Source organism: Hemicordylus capensis, chromosome 6 (genome assembly GCF_027244095.1).
Source record: "Hemicordylus capensis ecotype Gifberg chromosome 6, rHemCap1.1.pri, whole genome shotgun sequence".
Classification (NCBI taxonomy): domain Eukaryota; kingdom Metazoa; phylum Chordata; class Lepidosauria; order Squamata; family Cordylidae; genus Hemicordylus; species Hemicordylus capensis.
The window spans coordinates 61,860,084-61,884,431 of record NC_069662.1 but is presented as its reverse complement, the minus strand read 5'-3'; the positions used below and the strand labels follow the sequence as shown (position 1 = coordinate 61,884,431).

The following is a 24,348-nucleotide window of genomic DNA, read 5'->3' as shown; positions in this document are numbered from 1 at the left end:
AGAATTAGACAGGCACTTCTATTTAGTTTTTCCAAGTACACCTCCGCATAATATTTGGGTATTTCATGAGCCCCAGTATACTGAAATTTGTAGTTTTCCAGCATTTTCTTGGTCTGGCTACGTCCACTGCTGAATAGTTTTTGAAATATTAAAAGATTAACAAGCTTGACTTGTATTTTTCAGCTGACATTAAGGTAAAGTTATCTGAAAGATGGGTTTCAGATGTTTGGACAGGGGGCGCAGTTTAAGTGCTTGCCCTAGGCGCTATTTTCCCTAGATACGCCTCTGCTTATCCTCTAAGTGCCCCTCCAGAGTGCCTGTGTTTCCAACATCAGTGTCGCTATGTTGTCAGCAGGGTGCTGTTCACATTTCCCATGCCTTGATTCTAATTTTAATGATGTGTTTTTACCCTACAGTGTAAAATGCTCTGCAGGAAAGTAGCTGTATTTTTCTGATGTAGGGAGCCTTCCCCCGCAGAGGCGTAACTATCATTAGACAAGGGGAGACAGTTGTCTCAGGGCCCACTGCCTCAAGGGGCCCCCCAAAGACATGTCACATGACTCCCCATTGGCTGCTTGCCCATCCCCAAGGCCCCTCAGCCAGTCCCCCTTGCCCTATTCGCCCTCTTTCCTGCTTTTCCTGGCCAGCAATCTAAGCAGCCTGCAAGCTGCCAGAGCTCCTTCTCTCTCCACCTCTCAGCTGATAGGTGGAGCTTCCAGAGAGGCCTATGTACAGGCCTTGCTGAAGCTCTCCAGGCAGCAAGGAAGGAAGGAAGGAGGCAAGCAGAGTGGCCAGCACGGGCTGCTCTTACCCACGACAGTTCTCTGCAGATCCTCTGCTCTGCCCAGCCTTTGCCAGTGATGGTAGAATGTTAATGGAGGTAAAATGTGAATTCCTTTTTGTGGTTACCCCCCACACCTCATATATAGGGATCTGCTTGCCCTAGGGCTTTGATATGGTGGGGGGGGGGGGGAGACTGAGATTGAAGTCTCTGAATATTTAATTTGAAACAGACTGGAAAATTTGCTGGATTTTTCTTTAACTATCTAAAAAGTCCTATAAGTGGCTTGTTTCATGGCAGAAAATTACAAAAACATCTGGAACAAACAATATTATATTTATATTCATTCATTCATTCATTCATGTATAAATGCACTTATGTTCAAGTTGTCTTGCAACCCAGAAGGTCTGAGTGAGAACTGTGCAGCATGTGTTGTGCTTTTGTTTTATTTCATTTTTCTTTAGAAATGCCATGCTGGTTAGACATGTCCAAAAACCTCACTCACACTATTTACACTGTATGTCATCAGTCAGTATGATTCTGTAACAATATGAAATGTTAAGGAGGCCCTGCACATGCTGATTTGCTTCCGCACCCAGCACCCCGCTAGGGATGACCCTGCTTCTGAGCACCTGAAGAGAGTGGTTTTCATCTCAGTTCAGAAAGAGACCACAACCAGCCCTACTTCCATATTGGGGAGCAGGGAGAATGGCTTTTAGAACAGACTATGGCATAGCTTCAGGAGCTCCTTGAGCCCTGAAGTTCTTGCTTCCTCTACCGTGGGGAGAGAAACAAGCAGGGAGAAATCTCAGCTTTCCCTCCTTTCCTTACCACAGATCCCAAACCACATACCTCCCTCCTCCTCCGCTTGCTTCCAATATAACTTGAGCTTATCAACACAGAAGGAGAGAGCAGCTGAGCAGACTTCTGAATCCAACCCTTTCTTGTGAGCTTTTTACTGGATAGGAAGCCCACTGAACTAAATCATTTACTTCCATGCAATTCCACTTAAGAGCCTCCCCATCCCTTACAACTTTTTAAAAGGCAGTCAACACATTTGTTCACCCAGGCTTTTAATTATATGCTGTTTTAATTGTTTGGTTATTTTTAATAGTTTCAGTGTTTTGAATTTTAAATTGTTGTAATGTTTTAACCTTTTAATTTGTTGTTTTTATTGTTTTGTTGTAAACCACCCAAAGACTTGCATTTTGAGTGGTATACAAATATTAGGGATGTGCAAAACGTTTTGGGCACAGAACGATCTGTGCCCAAAACAGCGAATTCCTGGTGATTCAGGGCCGAACCGAATCACCCACGAAAAGATCAGTGAAATTTCGGGCACGAGCTGAATCACCCGAATTTCGGACCCGAAAATTCGGGTGATTCGGACCTCCATTTTTTTGCCTTATTTCCCCCCCCCCTCCGTTTTGAGCTATGACGTCTATTTGAATTTCCCGCCTTTGACTTCGAGTGGTGGTGTAGTGCACATAGGGTGCCAACCACCCCCATGGGTTTCTAACCCATGGGGTACAGGGTTCTGTTGTTTCTGAGGTATTCTGAGTGTGGATTCTATGATAGCAAATGAGATTTTCAATGAGACACCAGGAATCCACTCTAATTTGCTATCATAGAATCCACACTCAGAAAACCTCTGAAACAACAGAACCCTGTACCCCATGGGTTAGAAACCCGTGGGGGTGGTTGGCACCCTATGTGCACTGCACCACCACTCTCTCTGGGCCACCCCAGCACCCCCCAAGTGCACTTATGGGGCTGCTGAAAGCTCCATTATAACTTCTTATAAGGAAAAACCTTAAAGACGTGTGAACTTCAACAATTCGCCAAAAATCACCCCTCTACCCAAATCCTTTGAAAAAATTCAGGTAGCTTCCTTGCCCCTACCTGGAACTACCACCAACCCCACCTGGCACTAGGACACTACTTTCCCCCCGACGTGAAGCGATACACCCTTCATGGGGGAAAACCTTAAAGATGTGTGAACTTCAGAAATTCACCAAAAATCAGCCCTTTGCCCAATACCTCTGCAATTGGGGTGGTAACCTCCACTCATTAGGCACTACCACCCCACCCCACTCTTTTGACCCAGATCCCACGTTATGCCCCCTATCTGCCCCAAAGACACTAAAATGTCAAAAATTCACCAAAAATCAGCCCTTTGACCATTCCCCGTGAAATTTGGGTGGTAGCCTCCACCCATTGGGCACTACCACCCCACCCCACTATTTTGCCCCTGGGACCCGCTTTTTTGCCCCAAATCAATTCGGATTCAGACCCAAATAAATTCGGGTCCGAACCGAATCGGGGGGTGATTCAGGAGGGCCATATTCAGCCACAGAACAGAACGGAGGTGTTTTGGCTCGGGTCCAAGCCGAAACACCAAAAATCCAAATTGCACACCCCTAACAAATATATTAAATAAATAAATAATAAATACTACAAGGCAAAGGCAGGGAGCGAGAACAGTCACTTACTTAAAAGGAAGCCCATCGAACTGAATCATGATTTATTTACTTCTGTGCAACCCCACTGCCCTCACTGACAAGCACTCGCCTCCCCTCCACCTCTTCCCTCCTATTCATTTTTCTGTTTGTTTCTCTGGAGGCACGCCACCGCCATCCTCCCTCCTCAGGAGAAGGCCCAGCTGGAGAGAAGCAGCGAGGGTGAGAGTGGAGAGGAGGAAGGTTCCCCAGCACTGGTGAGGCTCTGCCTGGGGCACTGAATGAGGAGGAGTGGCAGAGGCTGCTAAGGGGCTGCTGGCCGCCATCACCATGGAAGAGCATGTCCACCCAGGCGCACCACTTCCTCTCTTCCCCACTTCTAGGCTTGCCACAGGATTCCCTTTCACCCACAACTCCACTGGCCCAAATGGAGCAGGAGGAGGGGCAGAAAAATGTGTTTCAATGAGAATATGGACATTCCTGCCTGGAAAATACATTTCAGCAGATGGGAAATATGAATGGCCACAAGCTTACAAGTAAGCATTAAACAACCCTTTACTCTCATTTTGAAACTGGTGCACTATCCCATCACAACTTGCGACATATTAAGCATTACAAAGCTTATAGTCTGGAAAATGCCCTGCTGTTGCTCCCCTGCAACTGGTATTTAGAGGCATCCTGTCTCTGAGGCTGGACGTGGCCTATAGCCACCAGACTAGTAGCTATTGATAGACATGTCCTCTATGAATTTGTCTAAGCCCCTTTTAAAACCATCCAAGTTAGTGGCCATCACCACATTCCATGGCAGATAATTCCATAGATTAATGAATTATTAATCTAAAATATGAAAAATGAATGAAAAAGTGCTTGCTTTTGTTGGTTCTAAATTTCCTGGTCATCAGTTTCATGGGATGACCCCTGGTTCTAGTGCTGTGAGAAAGAAAGAAAACATTTTCTCTGTCCACTCTCTCTACTCCATGCATAGTTTTATACACCTCTATCATGTTTCCCTGTAGTCGCCTCTTTTCCAAACTAACAAGCCATAGATGCTGTAGCCTTGCCTCAGGAGCTTCAGGCACCTGATCATCTTGCTTGCCCTCTTCTGGACCTTTTCCAGTTCTACAATGTCCTCCTTAAGATACAGTGACCAGGACTACACTCAGTACTCCAAATGTGGCCACACCATAGATTTGTATTAGGGCATTGTAATATTAGAATTTTTATTCTCAATCCCCTTCCTAATGATCCCTAGCAGGGAATTTGCCTTTTTCACAGCTGCCTCACACTGAGTCGACACTTTCAACAAGCTGTCCACCATGACCTCACGACACAAGGGTCACAAATCCATCTCTATATGCCCCTAATGACTGGATCACACAGTACTAGGAGGCCCCCAACCCCCAGAGAAGTTTCCTCTGTGTGAGAGGATATGGGTGCATCACCCAAGGAAGAGGTCCCTTCTAAGGGAGCATTCCCCTCTTCCTCAGACTGATGTCCTTCCCTGATACCTTCATTCTCGATGATAGCAAAGGAGCTGTCATCCTGGGAGTGGAATGCCTCTATCACACTCCCGAGGGTCTCATCCACATATCTCTCTGCCTCTTTGAGCTTTTCCACATCAGCCCCCCTTTTTCAAGGGAATGAAGTTCCTTGAGAGCCATGAGCTCTTTGAACTTAGCACACCCCCACACGACTTCTGCCCCTCAATCAGACAGTCACACATGCAACACTCTGTGCAATACACTGGGAAGCACTTCCTCCCTTGCTGGCATTCTTCCTTTATAACTAGTTTTATTGGCTATTTAGAATATATACCTTGTATACTTGAAAGCTAGGTCTTAGCTGCAGCTGTGATCTAATTAATGGTTTTAAGGTCTGTCTTCCACGAAAATTATAAAAGTGGGGTAGTATGCAGCTTCTCCTCATGCTGGGCATCTCCCATGTGATAAAGGTAGATTGCGCCTCCCCACACACTTCCCCACTGAACTCCATGAAAAACTCCTTTGATATCTGTTAGAAAACATCTGTTCACAAAGCTCCGGGTAGCACAGCTCCCCTGGTAAGAGCTTTGTCCTCTCAAGGGCTGCTGCCAAACTGAGCCACCTCAGGATTGTGGCCCATCCCCACAAACTCTGTGACTCACCTGCAGCTAATCCTCACCCACTGTCTCTCTAGGTACAACTGAAACTGCCCTGTCAAAAACAAACCCCTAGCCAGGCAGAAATCAAACTCTAGAAAAGACTAGCCCTAACAAACTCTTTTTGGGAAAGCTTGGGAAAGAAAACAAGTTTGCTGCCTCACTTGGTCTAAGTTTGTCTTCTCAAGAGCTGTGATGATCATTAAACTATATGGTATGTGTCACAAGACAGTGCTAGGAGGAATAAATCAAAGGCATCCAAGACCCCAAAGTAGTTACCTATAGATTGCCTGCCTGCTCTATCTCGGCATGGTACATCACTCTGGTCATCTTTTAATCAGCCTCTGCTGCAAGGAGAGCATTTCTCCATCTGGTATTTCTGCATTTCTCCACCTGGTATGACTGGAGCACTCAACTTTTCCTGCTGCAGAACTGCAGTAGAATTCCCTGTCATAAGCGGAGGCTGCCCACTGAGTCTCTGAAAGAGTCATTGCTCTGGGCTTGCCCCTTCCAAACAAGGGGTGCTCCCAAATTAGTGACTCTCACAGGGTCTACTCACCGTTTTACAGAGACTTAGAGTAAATATGCTTAGGTGTAAGAGTGATGTCTGCCTTTCAGATTAACTAATTAAAATTTGTACATTGGCTTTCTAAAGTCTGGGAGACAAAACAATTCAGTAAGGGTTGAATAACCGGAATTAAGGACAGAGAATGCTCCTAAACAGGAAGGAGATCACATCTGGAATCATGAGGTTATTTCCGTGCCTCTGGTGCTATATCTTTGACAATTTTCTTGGGGATATTACATTGAGGTTACATCTCCTTTTAGTTTCCACTTATTTTGTTGCTTAATTCAACATACCTAGGAAGAAGGGGTTTCTTAAGCAACAGTATTCTATAAAAGATATCTGGTTGCTGCTGGCCTGCTTGTTTATACTGGTTATCTGGTATTTGGGACAGAGTAGCAACAACAGGAAATTGCAGCACCTATGCACTGGCTACCAGTGTCATTAATCACAGATGAATCTATATCCCAAAGATATTATTTTCTCATCATCACAAACTAGACATAATTATAAATAACAAAAACCCAAATATCACTGGTTAAAATGCTTTAAAAGTCTCTCTAAAGAGGAGGGTCTTCAATTCCTTTTTTAAAAGTCATCAGAGAGGGAGCACTGCAAAACTCTTCCAGGACAGCATTCAAAAGCCAAGGGGCCACCACTGAGAAGGCTCTATCTCTAGCCCCCACCAGCTGAATCCGGGTCAGTGGCAAGGCCAAGAGCAGGCAAAGAGCAGGGCCAGTGATGGCTTAAGATAAACTGCTCTCTGTGTCTCAGTCATCCATTTGCAATCTAATACCGACTTAGCTCACAAGTTTGTTTTATAGTTTACTGAAATGATGCGTGTGAAATGCTTTAAGCAGTTAGAAAATTAATTACATAAATACAAATTATCACTACTACAATCTATATTAAAGCTCACAAACATCCATTAAAATCCCATCTGTTTTCACCAAAAACATATTTTCTAGTAAATACTGTAGAGCATCAGTTCAGAATAAGATCTCATTTTCTATATTATAAAACCAATTATGGGCTGTATTCACATTCCTCCACCAGTGACCTCTTTGCTTCCCTACTTTTCTTAATCTCAGAACTGCTTTGATATCACAGTGGGACTTGACAAATGCAAATGTTACAGATATAGGAACATAGGAAACTGCCATATACTGAGTCAGACCATTGGTCTATCTAGCTCAGTATTGTCTTCACAGACTGGCAGCAACTTCTCCAAGGTTGCAGGCAGGAATCTCTCTCAGCCCTATCTTGGATAAGCCAGGGAGGGAACTTGAAACCTTCTGCTCTTCCCAGAGTGGCTTCATCCCCTGAGGGGAATATCTTCCAGTGCTCACACATCAAGTCTCCCATTGATATGCAACCAAGGCAGACCCTGCTTAGCTATGGGGACAAGTCATGCTTGCTACCACAAGACCAGCTCTCCTCTCTTTAGGTTGTGTGACCGTTTTATGAATATCAACCAAAAGCTACTCAAGTCACAAAGGATTACCTTTGAATACTCTAAAGCACTATACAAGTGCTAAGTATTAGACCATCAACAACGTGGCTGACTTCTTCAGCATCCTATTGTCATAATGGTCAAACATTCTATTCATCATAAACTCATAAAGTTATTTATTTATTTATTCATTCATTTATTCATTCTTACATTTATATTCTGCTCTTCCTCTAAGGAGCCCAAAGCGGGGTACATAGTTATGTTTCTCCTCACAACAACCCTGTGAGGTAGGTTCCTTAGGAAGAGGAATTCCACACAGAGCTACTTTAAGATCTTCAAAGGCTTTCTGACCGTACAATGTCCAGTTCACTTTGTTTAGAAAATGTTTCTTTGTTAACTCTGTAAGAGGTGCTTCCATGGTAGGGATGTGCAGCTCAACCCGGGGTTTGAGTCAAACTAGACTGGTTCGAGCTCAAACTGAACCGGCCCTCCAAAACTGAGTATGAAATTTTGTAAGGGGGGGGGAATTGTGAGCAGTATCACCTTGCCAGATTTCAGAACAATCCAGTGAAGAATAGATGAATTACTGGAGTTTAAGTGCTTTCAACTGAGGTGTGACAGTCCCGTTTCCAATAATTTCTGTGTTCACCCAAAAACTTATCTTCATCTCTCCTTTCGGCAGTTTAGATTATCTCAAAAATTCAAGGATATTGCAGGGCCTCTCTCCTGCTGGTTTAGAAGTGAAAATCTATTGCATGTTCCTCATTATGAAGTTTCAAGTTTCTCATTTTAAATTGGAATTAATGTAGGGGCAATGTATGCAATGCCTGTCAAGTAAGTATCCTGGGGACAGGGAAGACAGTGGGGGCAATTTTGGCAAATGCAGATGATTGGCAGGTTGAATCTTCCAAGGTGGAGCCTCCTTTGCCAAGTTAACATGTTTACTGCAGGCCAAACAGACTCACAACAGTAGGAGTGTGAACACTCATGACATAGGAATACCTGGGTTCAAATCCCCTCTCAGCCTTGAAGCTCACTGGGGTGCTTTCCAGATGAAACTGTACAACAGGGGTAAAATGCTTTGGCTTGGCAGGATTGAATTGAAAATGATCTCCAGAATCTTGAACTCCTACAATGGGAAAATACAGCTACTTATTTGCGACACACATGCAAAGTTGTAGCACTATATTTTTATATAGCACTACATTTATGTGTCGCACTAAAATTCTAATGTTGATTTTAAATGATTTTAATTGTTTAATTGATTTAGTTTTGATTTTAATTGTTTTGTTTTTATTTTGATGTAAACCACCCGGAGCCATTTTTGGAAGGGCGGTATAGAAATCAAATAAATAAATAAATATAATTGCAAAGATGAAATCCAAAAGAAGGCATTGGAAATGTGAACAGAACCATGCTGTGAGCTCAGGGACTATGGTGTCACAACACAGGAAGTACTGAAGCACACTTAATGGATCCGTAGTGACACTGTTGTAGGGTTTAATCTGGAAAGCACCCAGGCTAACCTCTCAGCCTAAACTATCCACAGAGTTCTGAGGATAGAATGGGTAAGGGAGGAACCATTTATGTAACAAAGCACACGTTAAGGTATCCAATGTATAATTTCCATGCTTTTTGGTACCTGAGTGAATTTGTCAGCACTTTTTTCTTGTCTTAACCCATAGGGTTTTTATCCTTCTTCTTGCTGTAATTAATAAACAGTAGTAGTATTTATTTCCCTCCTTCTATTATACAGAAAGAATACGCAAGATATACAGAACTAAGCATCTTCGATAAGGGAATACAGTTAGTCTGTGGAGAGCAAAGAAACTCCTTCCTATGTGGAAGTAGCATGGAGCCTATGACTGGATGCTTGTTCAGCCTGACTTCAAATACTATTATTTAACATCTGAATATTGAGTTATTACATTTGCCTCATACTTCACAGTGGCTAAGAGATAGAGCTGTGAACCAGAAAGTCTTCACTTCAGAGCTTACCTCTGCAATGAACTCACTCGGTGGCCTCAGACAACCGCTCTCTCAGCGCCCCTCACCTATCGGCAGTAAAGCAATAATAGTGACCTACCAAATAAGGTGGCTCTTAAGGTTATTGCTTTAAAGATCTTTATACATGCTAAGTATTATTTATTCATTTAAACTCTGTAGGAAAGCACTTTTTATACTCAACAACAGCACATTTCCTAGATATCATATATACACACAAACACACATCCTGAAACCAGTGGGCTAGATCTCAGTTCCTCCCCTCCCCTCTGCCAGAGCCTCTCAGAGACTGACCTTTCCTCAGTGCTGGTTTCCTTGGAGCCATCTCTGATGTAGTAGCAGCTTCTCTTTCCTTCCATTTTCTGATCTGCTCCTGTCTCATCTTGAAGAACAAGATTTGCTTTTGCTCCTCACTAAGCTCTGCCAGAAGCTCTGGATCCACATACATATCTGACAGGATCTGCTTCAGCATGGCTGCAGAGAGCTGTGCCAAACAAGACCGACCCTTTGAAAGGGGCAAGACACTTTCTTTGCTGGCCAAAAGCACATCAGTGACCAAAGGAGAAGCAGGGGGAAAAAAATCTATCCACACCCAAGAGAAACAGCAGGAATGTAGGCTCTCCACATGGCAATTACATTCGCAAAGGCTGCACCTATTTTAGCTCTGACTTCCTGTAAGGACTGGAAAAAAGTAAACAAAGAACTCAGAGGAAACAAAGAAATCGAAGAGCTTACAGACTTGGCTGCACTAAGAAGGAAATTAGAATGAAGCAGAACCTTTATTTAAAAAACAACTATGATAGAAGATTGCTTTAATCTGATACTGCATCAAGGAACTCCCTGGATAGCTAAAGTCACAGGTGTGGCTCACCTCTCTGAGTCAGCAAACATGTTATTAGACTGTCAAGGCTGAGACCAGAAGAGTACCTTATCAGTCACAGAGTGATGAACCCTAACCCTTTCCCTCCTGCAAAATCTTAAAGCAAACTGGGACCAATGGCACATGGCAGTGTGAGTAATCACTCACTCCCCAAGAAGCGAAGAGAAAGATTAATAATTATCTACATTTTTGAAAAGCTATTCTCAAAATAGCTTTTAAACAACTCTAGCATGACAAAAGAAACAATGTGCATATTGGAGCAAGCTTGGATCTTAGTGGCTGCAGCAGCAGTCACAAGCAGCTCAGGGAGCAAACCCCAACTCCAATGGTGTTCCCAAGTGTACTCTTTTACTTTCTTCCATATAAGTGAATGGCATTCATTCCTCTGGGCAAAGAGGCACCTTTTACCATGGTGATTCTCTTTATTTAGCAGGGGGAGAGTAACTGGCCCTATCCACACCCAGCACAGTACTTCCAGTGACTGTTGCTGGTGTTTATCTTATTTTTCTTTTTAGAATGTGAGCCCTTTGGAGAGAGCGATTCATCTTATTTATTTGTTATTTCTCTGTGTAAACTGCCCTGAGCCATTTTTGGAAGGGCGGTATAGAAATTGAATTAACAACAACAACAATGATAATTAATGAAAAACAAGTGAAAATAATCAACATAGCAATACCAGGGGATAGCAGAATAGAAGAAAAAGAAATAGAAAAAATCACCAAATACAAAGATCTACAAATTGAAATTGAAAGGCTGTGTCAGAAAAAGACCAAAATAATCCCAGTAGTAATTGGCGCCCTGGGTGCAGTTCCAAAAGACCTTGAAGAGCACCTCAACACCATAGGGGCCACAGAAATCACCATCAGCCAATTACAAAAAGCAGCTTTACTGGGAACAGCCTATATTCTGCGACGATATCTATAACAACTGACAATAAAATTCTGGCATCCTAGGTCCTTGGGAAGGACTTGATGTCTGGATAAAACAAACCAGTCAATAACACCTGTCTGACTGTGCAAACAAGAAATAATAAATAATAGGGAAAGAGGAAATGCATTCAGGACAGTGGAAACAAAACCTGCTATCCTTTGTCAGCACTTGGCAGCTGCTGATAGAAATCCAGCGTGTGAGACAGCATGTGCCTGTGCATGAAGGACCACAGCTTGCTATATACGACTTCTCTGCCCACAATCCATCTTTTATCATGATGGGCATTTAACTTCCCACCTTTCTGCAAATATGCCTGTTTGCCTCTTTTCCTAACCCCCTTTTCTCGGAAAAAGATATAGACTGTGTTTTGAACACTGCAGGCAGCCTTTCAACTAGGAGGCAATGGTACAGTGTGCTGTCAAGTCAATTTAGACTCCTGGCACCCACAGAGTCCTGTGGTTTTTCTTTGGTAGAATACAGTTGAGGAGAATCCCATAAATCCCTTTTCCTTCTGGGGAATACTAATAACACCTGTATGAAATCAGCAGCCAGCACCAATCTCCATCCTTGTCTCACACCTATTTGCATACTTAGCAGCCACAGGGCAAAGACTGCTATGTGCTTAAGAGGCCTGGCAGAAGGCAATGTGCTAAGAATGCATTCAAGCAACAATCATTGCTAACACGCCCACTCAGCTACAGCCCACTTCTAATGGCTACATTTCCATGCACATTCTCACAATTTCCTAGTCAATATGACAGCAAATAATACTGAAAACATGATTAATCATGCGGAGAGTAAATTCTAATCTGCAAAGTTTGACTGCCTTTATTCAACCTGCCTGTGAGACCATTTTCAACATGCCCATTTAACTCACGGGGAACAGAGGCTGAGAAGTAGTCTCTTTTTAAAGTCCAACCAATGAGCTGATACCAGAGTTGTAGAACAAAGGTCTTCAAGATAGAAGATTACTTTCCACTAAGCTACATGGGCACTTAAGGTTCATTGACCCAAAGAAGATAGACCATCATAGGCGAAACTGGGGGGGGGGGCAACCAGGGCACGTGCCCTAGGTGCCACCGGGGAGGGGGCGCCAGTGCCATGCTGCCCCTCATCCCCTCCACAATTCGTGGATATTTTTTTAACCTGTAACCCCTTCGGGGAGCTTCCTAAGGGCCACGGTGGGGGGGTCTGCAAGGGTCCCCCCTCCCCCCGCCAGTCTCTTAGATCATTTCCGCAGCCCATTCCGGGCTAATTTTCAGGCCTGTTTGGGCCTACAAAGATCAGTGTGGTGGCCATTTTGGAGGTCGCTGCATATGCTCAAAAGGCCTCTGCGAGGCCTGGCAAGGCATAGGACTTCACAGGGACCATTTGAGCGTGTGCGGCAGCCATTAAAAAAAAATTAAAGGCTGCTGAAAACATAAATGGCTGGCGCACATGTTCAAATGACCTCTGCAAGACTGATTTTTCCCTGATCTAGGGAGTCAGAAGAATGCAAAGTTGTTGGCAAGGGACCCGAGCATTTAAAAAACAGATATAAATGGCACAAAAGTAAGTAGACAAAACATCCCTTTAAAAAACAATGTTGGTTTAATACCTTGTAAGCTGGTAAAACTGAAGGGGGGGGGGAGAGGCAAGGAATAAAACAGAAATATTCACTCGCATGCTGTTTAATTCTCTATACAGAGCTCTATCTTTATCTGAATATTTGTCAAGCCATCTGATTATAAGGTTTGTGGGATTTCAAACTTGGAAAGTGCCTGCCTTTAACTTGTGTGTGTGGTGCTTTAAAAAACAACAACCCTGAATATCACACTGGTTTGTTGTTCTGTGGCTAGTTGCAACTTCTATGTTCTTCCTGATCAGGCGGCTGGATCCAAGCCTATTATAAGATGCTGGATAATTTCAGATTGTTTGGGGCCCCTAGGATTTCCCATTGCAGCCATCTCCCTTTAAGGCAAAAGCTGTTTGGACAGAAAAAAACCATCCCTGAATTTCTTGGAGGCAGCAACCTGTAGTGAGGTATGCTGAGGTGGCAGAGCATTTGCTAAAGAGAGCTTTCACTGCTTAGCTCTATGGAGGCATTCCCAGCACATGGATGTGCTGCGTTTCCTTGGGAAGGCGACTGGCACATATGTGCCACATGTGTGATTGTATGTGTGTGTATGCATGTGTGTGTTGCTTACAACCTGTTTCTCCTGAAAGTATCTGAACTTGTATTTTTGAGCTGATATTATGGTACAGTTATCTGAAAGATGGGTGTCAGATGTTTGGACAGGGGTGCAATTTCAGTGCTTGCCCTAGGCGCTATTTTCCCTAGATACACCTCTGTAGACCAGGAGTAACTAAAGCTGATTCCAGTGAAGACAGACAAAAAGGTGGCGAAGAAAGTTGTAAAGCCATCAAACACAGACAGGGTGCAAATATTAGCATACTTGTAAATGGGACTCTCAGATAGAATCAGGGGAGGGGATGTCTGGACAAAATATTTTACTTTAATCCATTAACTCTAAAGTGAAATCCTTCCCTGTCTAGAAACAGTCTCTTTGCAGAGAGGGTTAACACACACAAAAAAGCATCCTTATTGATCAATGAAGCTAATACTAGCCAAAGAACAATTTTACACTCACTCTAAAATGGGGGAAAGCCACATCCAGGAAAAAGCATTACAGAGCCATCCCATAATTGCAACCTTTTTTGGCCACCAAAAAACATATCTCAATATATCTACTTTTTTTGGTCAGTTTAAATGCCAAAAATTCAAAAAATATTGCAAGGGTGTGCTTTTAACTAGTTTTGTGAAAATCAGTTATATATTCCTATAGTTTGAGGTTTCAAATCAAGTATTTTTACTAAGCTGAAGTTTATGTAATTCATGTCTGTTAGAGTGAAACTTCACTGGTAAAACCTGCTTCCCAAGAGAAAAATGTTCCTTTACCACAGTAAACAGGCTGCAGGTATGGAATGATGCTGTGCATATTTGCATGTGGTATATGGTCATTTATTACTACATGCATTTTGTGTGTGGCATGGTCTACATGTGTTTCTGCAGGGCATGCTGCCACATGTGTCTGCCTCATGCTTTGGTGTGCTGCCACATGTATGAGTGTAGTATTGTGCTGCAGATAGTGTACTTACTGCTTTGGCTATACAAGTTCATGTATGGCATTATGTTGCATATGATGTCCTTTGCATTGATGCATGCGGCATGCCAACTGCATGCAATATGGTGCTCTGCATCTTTGTGCATACATGTTGCTGTACATGTTTACATCAATACAACCTTGCACATGGTGTACTGCCACTCATGTTTGCTCTGTGCTGGCCGTACTGTGGTACATGTTTGTGTGTGGTGTGCTGTCATGTGTGTTGCTATGTGATGTGCTGATATGCATGTTTGCACATGGTATGCTGCCACCTTTTATCCTATGCTATTGCATAGGAGTAATAATGGGACACTATATATTCTCTCCTATCTATCTATCTATCTATCTAATTTGTATACCAACCCAAAGGTTCACCTCTGGGTGGTTTAAACAACATAAAACTATTAAAACACATAATATAAAAACCTTTCAACAATTTAAAACCAAAGTCAAATTAAAAGGCTTGGATGAAGAGATAAGTCTTCAGGTACCTCTTAAAAATTGTCAGAGATGTGGAGGCTCTTATCTCTGCAGGGAGTGCATTCCAGAGTCTTGGGACAGCAACAGAGAAGGCCCGTCCCTGTGTGGCCACCAGACAAGCTGGTGGCAACTGCAGACAAATCTCTCCAGATGATCTCAATAGGTGATGGGCTCATGGTGAAGATGACATTCTCCTAAATATCCAGGGCCTAAGCTGTTTAGGGTATGTCAAATGTCATGGTGAATGTTCCTGTAGAATGGCTGCAATTCTCATTTTGGCAATGAAAAGGGTGCAATATTTTTTGATATTTATAAGGGACATAGGCCATGATGCTACAATAGCTGGCAACTCAGAAGAAGAAAAGTGTTGTTTCTCTGTGTAAACCGCCCTGAGCCATTTTTCAAAGGGTGGTATAGAAATTGAATAAATAAATAGAACAAATAAATAATGTATTTTGCCTATTGATTCTGCTAGAACAAAACAGCATTTTTTGTCCATGGGTCTCTTGAGGGTAAAATTGCCCTTTGCAAAGTTTTATCTGATCTCAGAACATGAAGACATCATACACAACGGTGCCTTTGTTAGAAATGAGAACTCTAAAGCATTGCTCTTAGCATCACAGTAAACTCTTCTGGCTACTAGAGACATTAAAAGTTATGTTAATAGGTCTCTCTTGCTCAGGTAAGAATCTCTGAGAACTGTTCAGTTGTTGTTGAAGGCTAGTGCCTGTTAGGTATGTCGCTCTCAGTTTGTGATATTTTAGTTTCTTAATAAATCTTTTTGTTTTTGAACTCAACCTACTGTCTCCACATATCAACTTCTTCACCACTGCTGTGTGAGAATGTTAATGTTTCTCCTCACATCCCTCAACAGCCTTCAACACGAAAAGAAGGCAGGCTAATGATGAAGCAAGTGTGGCTCTCTCATGAGGTGAAGTGTTGTGAACTCAGGTGGCGAGTGTGCCGTGGGTCTTGAGTGCAGCTACCCCACCACTCACTGCAGGGGTCATCTCACCTGTCTGCTGGGGGCCCACAGCTACCACCTCACTTCCAAGGGGCTCTTCTGCCTTACGGGCCCTGCCCATGGACCAGAGCCTGCTGAAGCTGATTATCTTCCCTCCTGGGGTGTGCTTTGCCTGCCCATAGGAACATAGGAAGCTGCCAGAGACCGAGTCAGACCATTGGTTCATCTAGCTCAATATTACACAAACTGGCAGCGGCTTCTCCAAGGTTGCAGGCAGGAGTCTCTCTCAGCCCTATCTTGGAGATGCCAGGGATGGAACTTGGAACCTTCTGCTCTTCACAGAACAGCCCCATCCCCTAAGGGGAATAAAGTGCTCACACATGTAGTCTTCAGACCTTGCTTAGCTAAGGGGACAATTCATGCATGCTACCACAAGACCAGCTCTCCTCCCAAGACCAGCTTGTGATTGTTTGCTGTAACAGCAGTGCATCCAGCTACTTTGTCTTCCCATTTGTGTCTCTTGTTGCCGCCCCACAGCACCAGCTCTCACCCGCACAGGCAAGTGGGCAGAGCGCCTCCCAGAAAAGTGAGGCTAGTGAGGGGAAGGAGGAAGAGGAGTTCTGTCAGAGGGCTTCCAAGGGGTGTGTGGCATGTTTCTTGTCTCGATTAGGAAGAATATTTTTTTTAAGTACTGTGTGCCCTTCAGAGATCACTTGACATAGCAAAATACAATATTAAATTATCTGTGCTACTTTTTCACAGCGATGCTGTGTTGTGTTTACAAAATTTGTATACCTCTTCTTTTCAACAAAGTTCCCAAAGTGCTTTACACAGTAAAAGAGAAAAAAGGAAGATGGTTCCCTGTCCCAAAGGGTTCACAATCTATATACAACACAAGGCAGGCACCAGCAACAGCCCTTGAGAGATATGCTATGCTGGGGTGAATAGGGACAGTTGTGTTGGAGATGGAGCTCCTAATGGCTATTGACTCTTAGCACCAGCAACCCTATTGACCACTAAGGGCATTAGCAGTAGAGACAGCCACTAAGGGCATTCCGTCTCTGGCCAGGCTTTCTCTGCTCCGATTCCCCTGTTTCTCAGCCTTGGGTTTCATTCTCTCACCTGGGGCTTTTACGCACAGCAGGTTTTACCGTGAGTTTACAGAGAGGCTTTACTGCGAACTCAAAGTTTTTAAAAAAACCCACCGCAAATAGTTGATTTTTTTACCCCGGATATAAATAGGGCTACACTCTTAACGTGCAGTGAAAAACCTGAATTGTGTGTAAATTGCTCCCTTATAACTCACAGATAAAAATGTTCCTTAGCAGGGTAAAAATGCTCCTTGTTCAGGGTAAATCTAGCTGATATGTGAACGCACTCCCTCCATTCTGGAGGAGATGCGACTTAAAGATCTTCAAAAGCCCCATGTGAAAAGCTTCCTGGAGAGAGACTTCGGACTTCTCCCTTCCCCGCTTCCTTTATGTAGCTAGCAGCAAGGCATGTAGGTCTCAATCTATCTCCCTGATGGATTTCCTAAATAAACTATTTTATTTGGAACTTTAACTCCATATCTCCAGACAATATTAATTAGTAGTGCTTTCCTTACCTGTGCACTTCGGCTGCAGCTGGGGTAAATCTCCCCTCCAAACTCTCTAACAGGTTAGCAGGGAGTGCACAGAATGCACCCTTGCACCAAGCCCAGGGTATTTTATTATCTAACAAATAGTCTGCTCAAGGCCAGAAATTGGTTTCAAAGATTCAGTTCCTTGCCATGAATTTTGGAGGCTAAGCTGCTCTTAAAACTGAAGCCAACAATTTCATAACTTTATTGGCCTTAGGATTTTTAAACAGTTCTGTATTCAATTTTTTTAAAAAAATCTACCTTAAACTATGCACCTAGAAGAGGAATGTTGTTGTAAACAGTTTCAGAAGGGAGTAAACTGACCACAACGACCCCTTAAAAGCTACAAACCATACAGTCTGAACAGGGGCGTAGCAAGGTTGGAGTGGGCCCAGAGACAAGATTTTAAAATGCCCCCCCCCCCACTGAAGCTCAGCTCATGAAGTAAAGAAATCTTAAATGAGGCTGAATAGTGGTAACGAAAAGCATATCTATCTATCTATCTGTCTCCTATGTGCCACAATAGAACATCCTAATTTTTTTTTTTTAAGGTTTTGTAAATTGTGGATGATGCAAGTCATTTAATGGTACTAGAGAAAGACATGCTGTTCTGGTAGCTCCAGGTCTTAACACTTTCTCAATTTCGGAGGATGAATACAACTGAAGGAAGCCCGGGCGGGTGCGCAGCTGGGACAGTCAGTCATGTGACTTGCCTCTGGGGGCCCCCCAAGGCAGTGGGCCCCCAGACAACTGTCTCCCCTTGCCCTGTTATAATTATGCCCCTGGTGGAGCCCCAGTTAGGTTAAATAGATCAGATTATGAGAGAGATTGTCACAGTCTGGTCTCAGCCAGCCCCATAATGTGACAAGCTTTACTGCTGACCCCAAGCGGCATTCCATATGTTTCCTGACTGTCTCCACTTGGCAGCCCATCAGCCCTCCGTTTCTCACGCAATCTAGGCAGGGTGGTGTGGCATTTAAGCCTGGGGTGGCGAATACAGAGACTACACCAGAATTTAATCAAGAGGTGAAATCTTTACTTGAGAGGAAGAAATACCAATTTTGCCATAACCATAAGAGCAAAAAATGAAAATGAGATAAGCGCATCCAGCGATTATCCGGCACTCTACACTGGCCCCAACAGGCACCTCAGCAGCAGCTCTTGGTCAGCCCACTTTGCTTCCCAGCAAGCCTGGCTCTCTCGCTCTCTCTCTGCTCAGCACCACCTTGTCTGGTCCTGCTGCTGTCTGTTCCTCCAGCTGCTCCGGGAGCGATCCAGCTCCTCTGTGTGATCTTCAGCTCTCTTCTTTGCGATTCAGCTCCTCCAACTGCTCTCCTGCTCCCTAAGCTGTTCCAACCTCCCCTTTTAATCCCTGAAACTCTGCCCACCTCCTGAGGGCCCTTTCCAGATTAAACCCTACAACAGTGTCACTACGGATCTGCTAAGTGTGCTTCCATACTTCCTGTGTTGTGACACCGCAGGCCCTGTGCCGACAGCAAGACGCTGTTCACATTTCCAATGCCTTGTTTCAGATTTTATCTTTGTATTATAGTGCTCCCATGTTGTTATTATTATTAATTCGATTTCTATACCGCCCTTCCAAAAATGGCTCATACACAGAGAAATAATAATGTTGCAAGTCTGTTGCAGAAAAATATCTGCATTTTCCTATTATAGGAGTTTGAGATTCTAGGGATTGTTTTCAATATGATCCTGCCCAAGCCGAAGCATTTCCCCTGAAGTCTTTGGACAATACTTGTCCATTTAAACATTCAGCAAAATCAACGAGGAACCTTTTCCTGGACGGTATCACTCCAAGCTAAAGATGTGTGATTTGTGCATCCCTCCCCACAAAGGATCCCTGCACATAGGAAAATAGCTATGAAGGGAAAGGGTTCGACTGAACCAAGAGTACACATCTCCCTTAACCAATTGAGCAGTTTCCCCTGCATTTTATCACACCCCTTCTCAACCTAATAGCCCATAAAGTTGTGCCACAAGTAGGTGTCGACTCCTGGCAGCCACAGAGCCATGTGGTTGTCTTTGGTAGAATAGGGAAGGGGTTTACCATTGCCATCTCCAGCGCAGAATGAGATGATGCCTTTCAGCATCTTCCTATATTGCTGAAGCCTGATATAGGTGTTTCCCATGGTCTGCAAAATATACCAGCGGGAATTCGAACCAGCAACCTTTTGCTCCTTAGGCAAATTACTTCCCCGCTGTGCCTTTAATAGCCATACCTGCTCACAAAATAAAATTAAGGAGGTGTTCCTTAAGCTTTCCCTCTGTCTGCACCCCCGAGCTGGACACTTCTCCCCAACATGCTACATATATTTTTAGTTATGAGAGAGCATTTAAAAACCCGACCTTCCAATTTCAGCCTGAAGTGATATAGTCTATGCAGCGCTTTGCCACTTGATTGTGTGAGTATGAACCAGCCCCCTCCCCTGCCGCCCCACCCCCATTTTGCGGCATTGGAGAAGCAGAAGACCTGGCTAGGGCAGAAGGAGCAACTCATGCTTGTTCTTAATTTTGGATTCTGCCTCCTGCCTTTGTGGATCTATAGATCACACTCAATGTTACTTGAGAACATCTTGCAAGAGTTCTGCCATGAAGTCCCTTTGCACCCACACCCCCAAACAAACGACAGCACACAGGAAATGGGTTGAAACTAGGGCCATCACTTTATTGACTGATTTTAACAGCGAACTGCAGTGAAGCTAGGGCACATCGCACCTGCCACCAATGGGGTGTGGCACTGCTTCCCCTCCTCGGACCTGCCATGGTGACCAGGGGGCTACACTATTTAGCGGCACCACTCCTAACACCTGCCAGATCAAAAATCCCTTCCAGTGCAACAGTGCAGAGTAGGCAAAAAACCAGCCACCTCCAGGCCAATCCGGGTGGATGGAGAAAATTCCTACTCGGCCCCAAATGGCGACCGGCTAATCCCACACTGTCACCTGAGGGGGATGAGTGGATGCCGAGGTGTCCCTGCAGAAGGCCAAGAGAGGGCAGGGATCGCTTTTATTAGCGCACCCTCTGCCCCCCTGCTTGGCCCTACAGACTGAGGAGGCAGCCACAGCATGGTTCACTGTGTGGTCCAGCCATGTTCCTGCCTGGCCCATCTTGATACTAGAACTGCACCCAGCCAGTGCCTAAATGCTGTGAACAGATAACCCCACTCAGGGGCGGAGCCATCATTGGGCCAACGGGTTCAAAGAACCCGGGCCGTGCCCAATCAGGGGCCGCATCTCCCGGTCTCGACACGCCCCCCCACCCGCGCCTGACGTCAGACGCGGGGGTGTAGTTTAGCTCCCGAGCGGGGGCTGCACAGCCCCTTCCGGAGCTAAACTAAGGGTGGTGCTGTGTTTGCAGCGCCAGCCAGGAGCGGCTCTTCCCTGCTAAGGCAGGAAAGAGCCATTCCTGGTTGCGCTGCAAACGTAGGACCAGCCTTAATTTAACTCCCAAAGGGGCCGCGCGGCCCTTTCGAGAGTTGAACTCCCACTCCTGAACGGAGCCTCAAGACTCCATTCGGGAGCCAGACCACGCCCCCCGCATCTGATGCCAGACGCAGGGGGCGGGGTCAGCGGGGCAGCCACTTCGGCCCCACACGGGCTGCCGGCGGTCCTGCTCCGCTCCCGACCCCACTCCCTGCCCAACCCGAACCCCGAAAACACACCCCAGGGTTTCAAGGGGCAGCTATAGTGAACAAGCAGCAGAAACATGAAGTGTATGACGGTCCGTAGAAACAAACAACTTTGGAAAGATCTGTTGGGCTTGTCTGAGAGAACTCAAGTGGCAGCAAAAGGATCCAATGTGCTGTACAATCCTGGGGGTGCTGGAACAAACTTTGAATATGAAATCTAGCAATAAAAGAAATATACAAAAATGCCACATGCACATCTTCTTGGGGACATGCCCCTAATATAGTTCCAGGGCCTCAGATTTTAAAAAGAATTTGGAAACAAGGGAAGCAAGGACAGACACAAGAATTCAAATGCAATACTACAGAACGAAGAAGAAAATAATACTTGGTAGAACCTTGATTCATTAGATGTTCCACTCCTGAGTGAACGACTGGAAACGCTCCTTGCTAACGCTGCAACCATCCACCTTGATCCCTGCCTTGCTCATCTTATGATTCTCTGAAAAAAGCCTATTCAAGAGTTTCCCATCCTGCCTGACCATGGTTGTAACACCTACTAAGAACGGCCGGTCCTCCAGGAACGCGCGGCCGGTCCTCCAGGAACGCGCGGCCGGTCCTCCAGGAACGCGCGGCCGGTCCTCCAGGAACGCGCGGCCGGTCCTCCAGGAACGCGCGGCCGGTCCTCCAGGAACGCGCGGCCGGTCCTCCAGGAACGCGCGGCCGGTCCTCCAGGAACGCGCGGCCGGTCCTCCAGGAACGCGCGGCCGGTCCTCCAGGAACGCGCGGCCGGTCCTCCAGGAACGCGCGGCCGGTCCTCCAGGAACGCGCGGCCGGTCCTCCAGGAACGCGCGGCCGGTCCTCCAGGAACGCGCGGCCGGTCCTCCAGGAACGCGCGGCCGGTCCTCCAGGAACGCGCGGCCGGTCCTCCAGGAACGCGCGGCCGGTCCTCCAGGAACGCGCGGCCGGTCCTCCAGGAACGCGCGGCCGGTCCTCCAGGAACGCGCGGCCGGTCCTCCAGGAACGCGCGGCCGGTCCTCCAGGAACGCGCGGCCGGTCCTCCAGGAACGCGCGGCCGGTCCTCCAGGAACGCGCGGCCGGTCCTCCAGGAACGCGCGGCCGGTCCTCCAGGAACGCGCGGCCGGTCCTCCAGGAACGCGCGGCCGGTCCTCCAGGAACGCGCGGCCGGTCCTCCAGGAACGCGCGGCCGGTCCTCCAGGAACGCGCGGCCGGTCCTCCAGGAACGCGCGGCCGGTCCTCCAGGAACGCGCGGCCGGTCCTCCAGGAACGCGCGGCCGGTCCTCCAGGAACGCGCGGCCGGTCCTCCAGGAACGCGCGGCCGGTCCTCCAGGAACGCGCGGCCGGTCCTCCAGGAACGCGCGGCCGGTCCTCCAGGAACGCGCGGCCGGTCCTCCAGGAACGCGCGGCCGGTCCTCCAGGAACGCGCGGCCGGTCCTCCAGGAACGCGCGGCCGGTCCTCCAGGAACGCGCGGCCGGTCCTCCAGGAACGCGCGGCCGGTCCTCCAGGAACGCGCGGCCGGTCCTCCAGGAACGCGCGGCCGGTCCTCCAGGAACGCGCGGCCGGTCCTCGGTGTATCTAGGGTAGATGGCACCTATGGCAAGCACTGAAATTACCCCCCGTTCAAAGATCTGATACCCATGCTCTGGGTATCAGATATTGATACCAATATCAGCTCTGGGGTTAGGGTTGAAATGTGATATCAACTTTTTATCAAGTTATATTATGATATTTACCATAATATCATATCTGGGGTTTGCTCCACTTTCCCTTTTCTTCGTGGAGGAAGGTTGCATCATGGTCTTCTAATTTATAGAAGGGCATTTGTCTATTATTACATCAACATCCCGCTCTTCCTCCCAGAAACCCAGAGCAGTGCCCATGATTATGTTTAACCTCACCACAACCCTGTAGGGTAGGGTAGGCTAGGCTAAGAGGGAAGTGACTGGCTCAGAGTCACACAGTGAGTTTCGTGGCTGAACGGGGATTTGAACTTGGCTCTCCCCGGTCCTCGTCCAACACTCAAACTGCTACACTATGCTCAGAAAAGAGGGAAAGGGTGTTACTTGTTTTGCAGGACCTTCAGTGAAGTATGCCGTGAACTGATAGTTGCTGTCATTCATTCTTATTTCTTTCATTTATTTGTTGTTAGATTTGTATACCACCTTTCATTAAAACAATCCCAAGGCGGATTACACAAAAATTAAAAAAAAAACATTGGCAATCTAGGACATTGGTACCTTTGGCACTTTAAAAGGTGTAGAAGCCACACAGGTTTTTGCAGTTAGTAACGTGAAGGCTGATGAGACCAAATCTAACGGCCAGATTCAGGAGGAAAACCCCATGCTTATTTAACACTTCATCTAAGGAAATCCAGAGAAGTTACCACAAATCCTCTTACAAGAATTGCTTGGGTTGAAATCAACTGTATCGAGGATTGAATCGAGGGATCAGATCTTCCCACCCTAACTCTGGTCTGGACTTCCAGATTTTGCAAGACCCTTTACAGGCCTTCCCTCAGTCACCATCCCTAAGGTACATTCTACGCATGCTTAGAAAGCTAGGACATTCTTTCCCCCCCTTGTTGCACAATAATTTATTTCCAGTGCACTAGACTTCCTGAGATCCGGCACCTCCACACCTGTTTCTGCATTGCACACCCCTTAATATATCTTTAATATATTTCAATATTTTTTAATGCTCATAAATAATACATTTCTTCCAAGCTCTGAAAGCCAGACCTTGTAGCAGTGAGTTCCACAAATTAATGAAGGCTTGCATGGGAGAAGCCCTTTCTTTGGTATTTCTGAATCAGTTTATTCCAAGTTCCAATATGAGCAGGATAGAAATGTTACAAAAAACCACCACAAACCAACATGGTTGAACTGTGGGGGCCAGAAAGGCCTGCTCATCAATAGCAACTCCCTTAGAAATCTCCCATTAGATCCCAGTTTGCCTGCCTCTCCTCACTACACTGTATTTATTAATTTACAAAAGACAGTCTTGCAATGGTTTCAGAATCAGAAATTAACTGACCACAACATTTGTGGTTAAGGATGTTTAGTGACATGAATGCTTGCAGGATTAGTGATCTGATGCAATTCTACTTGGGAGAAAATACACAGCTCGGGGGGTGGGGGGGAACGTGCCATGCCTTGCCATACCCTAAATACGCCGGAACGCGCGGCCGGTCCTCCTGGAACGCGCGGCCGGTCCTCCTGGAACGCGCGGCCGGTCCTCCTGGAACGCGCGGCCGGTCCTCC

At 45.8% G+C, this 24,348-nt stretch overlaps 1 protein-coding gene and 1 long non-coding RNA gene across 9 annotated transcripts in view; one reads left to right on the top strand and one right to left on the bottom strand.

Annotated features, from left to right (window-relative positions):
- Positions 1-12,739, bottom strand: part of SH2D4A (SH2 domain containing 4A) — a 46,537-nt gene extending 33,798 nt beyond the window's left edge. For 3 of the 8 annotated variants that reach the window (XM_053259640.1, XM_053259637.1, XM_053259639.1), the window contains exon 1: positions 9,694-12,739. In XM_053259640.1, coding sequence (XP_053115615.1) covers positions 9,694-9,871 — 178 coding nt within the window. In that variant the 5' untranslated portion in view covers positions 9,872-12,739. Of the gene's footprint in view, positions 1-9,037; positions 9,101-9,393; positions 9,478-9,693 lie in introns of all 8 variants that reach the window. The other 5 variants (XM_053259642.1, XM_053259645.1, XM_053259638.1 and 2 more) reach the window with 5 other exon arrangements.
- The window catches only part of LOC128329114 (uncharacterized), a 30,292-nt gene continuing 18,238 nt past the window's right edge, over positions 12,295-24,348 (top strand). The window contains exon 1 of the long non-coding RNA XR_008309520.1: positions 12,295-12,760. This is a non-coding gene — a long non-coding RNA (uncharacterized LOC128329114). The remainder of the gene's footprint in view (positions 12,761-24,348) is intronic.